The sequence below is a fragment of the Corapipo altera genome, unplaced genomic scaffold (assembly GCF_003945725.1).
Source record: "Corapipo altera isolate COAL_440 unplaced genomic scaffold, ASM394572v1 56056, whole genome shotgun sequence".
Classification (NCBI taxonomy): domain Eukaryota; kingdom Metazoa; phylum Chordata; class Aves; order Passeriformes; family Pipridae; genus Corapipo; species Corapipo altera.
The window spans coordinates 1-599 of NW_020890165.1; the positions used below are offsets into that span (position 1 = coordinate 1).

The 599-nt window shown below is 76.8% G+C and overlaps 1 protein-coding gene across 1 annotated transcript in view; it reads left to right on the top strand.

Annotated features, from left to right (window-relative positions):
• Positions 1-133: 133 nt before the first annotated feature.
• LOC113942359 (RNA-binding protein 28-like) overlaps positions 134-599 on the top strand; it is a gene marked incomplete at its 3' end in the record, with an annotated part of 1,198 nt that continues 732 nt past the window's right edge. Inside the window, exon 1 of the mRNA XM_027633500.1 lies at positions 134-404. Coding sequence (XP_027489301.1) covers positions 147-404 — 258 coding nt within the window. The remainder of the gene's footprint in view (positions 405-599) is intronic.

Sequence of the window (599 nt, forward strand, 5' to 3'; positions counted from 1 at the left end):
GGGGGTGTCTCAGGGCTGGTTTGGGGGGTCCAGGCGGGTTGGGGGGGGGAGGCTGTGCTGTGCCAGGCTGGGGGGGACGATCCGTGAGGCCGTTTGGGGGGGCTCAGCCCCTCATTGCCCCCCCTGGCCCCCCCAGGCTCCCCGAAATGCCGCGGGTTCGGGTACGTGACCTTCTCGCTGCCCGAGGACGCCGGGAGGGCCCTGCGGGAACCCCCCGAGCTGGGGGGGCGGCCCCTGGGGGTGTCCCTGGCCCGACCCCGCCCCAAGAGGGACAGGGGGCCGCGGGGGGGGGGGGGGGGGGGGGGGGGGGGGGGGGGGAGCCCCCCCCAGAGCCCCCCCGGCCGAAGAAGCCCCGCCCACCCTCCCGCAAGGCCCGGCTCATCCTGCGCAACCTCAGCTTCCAGGTGAGGGACCCCCAGGGACCCCCAGCACTCACAGGGACCCCTGGGACCTCCCGGGACCCCCGGCACCCCCAGGGACCCCTGGCACCCCCAGGGACCCCCAGCACTCACAGGGTCCCCTGGGACCTCCCGGGACCCCCAGCACTCACAGGGACCCCCGGCACCCCCAGGGACCCCCAACACTCACAGGGACCCCCA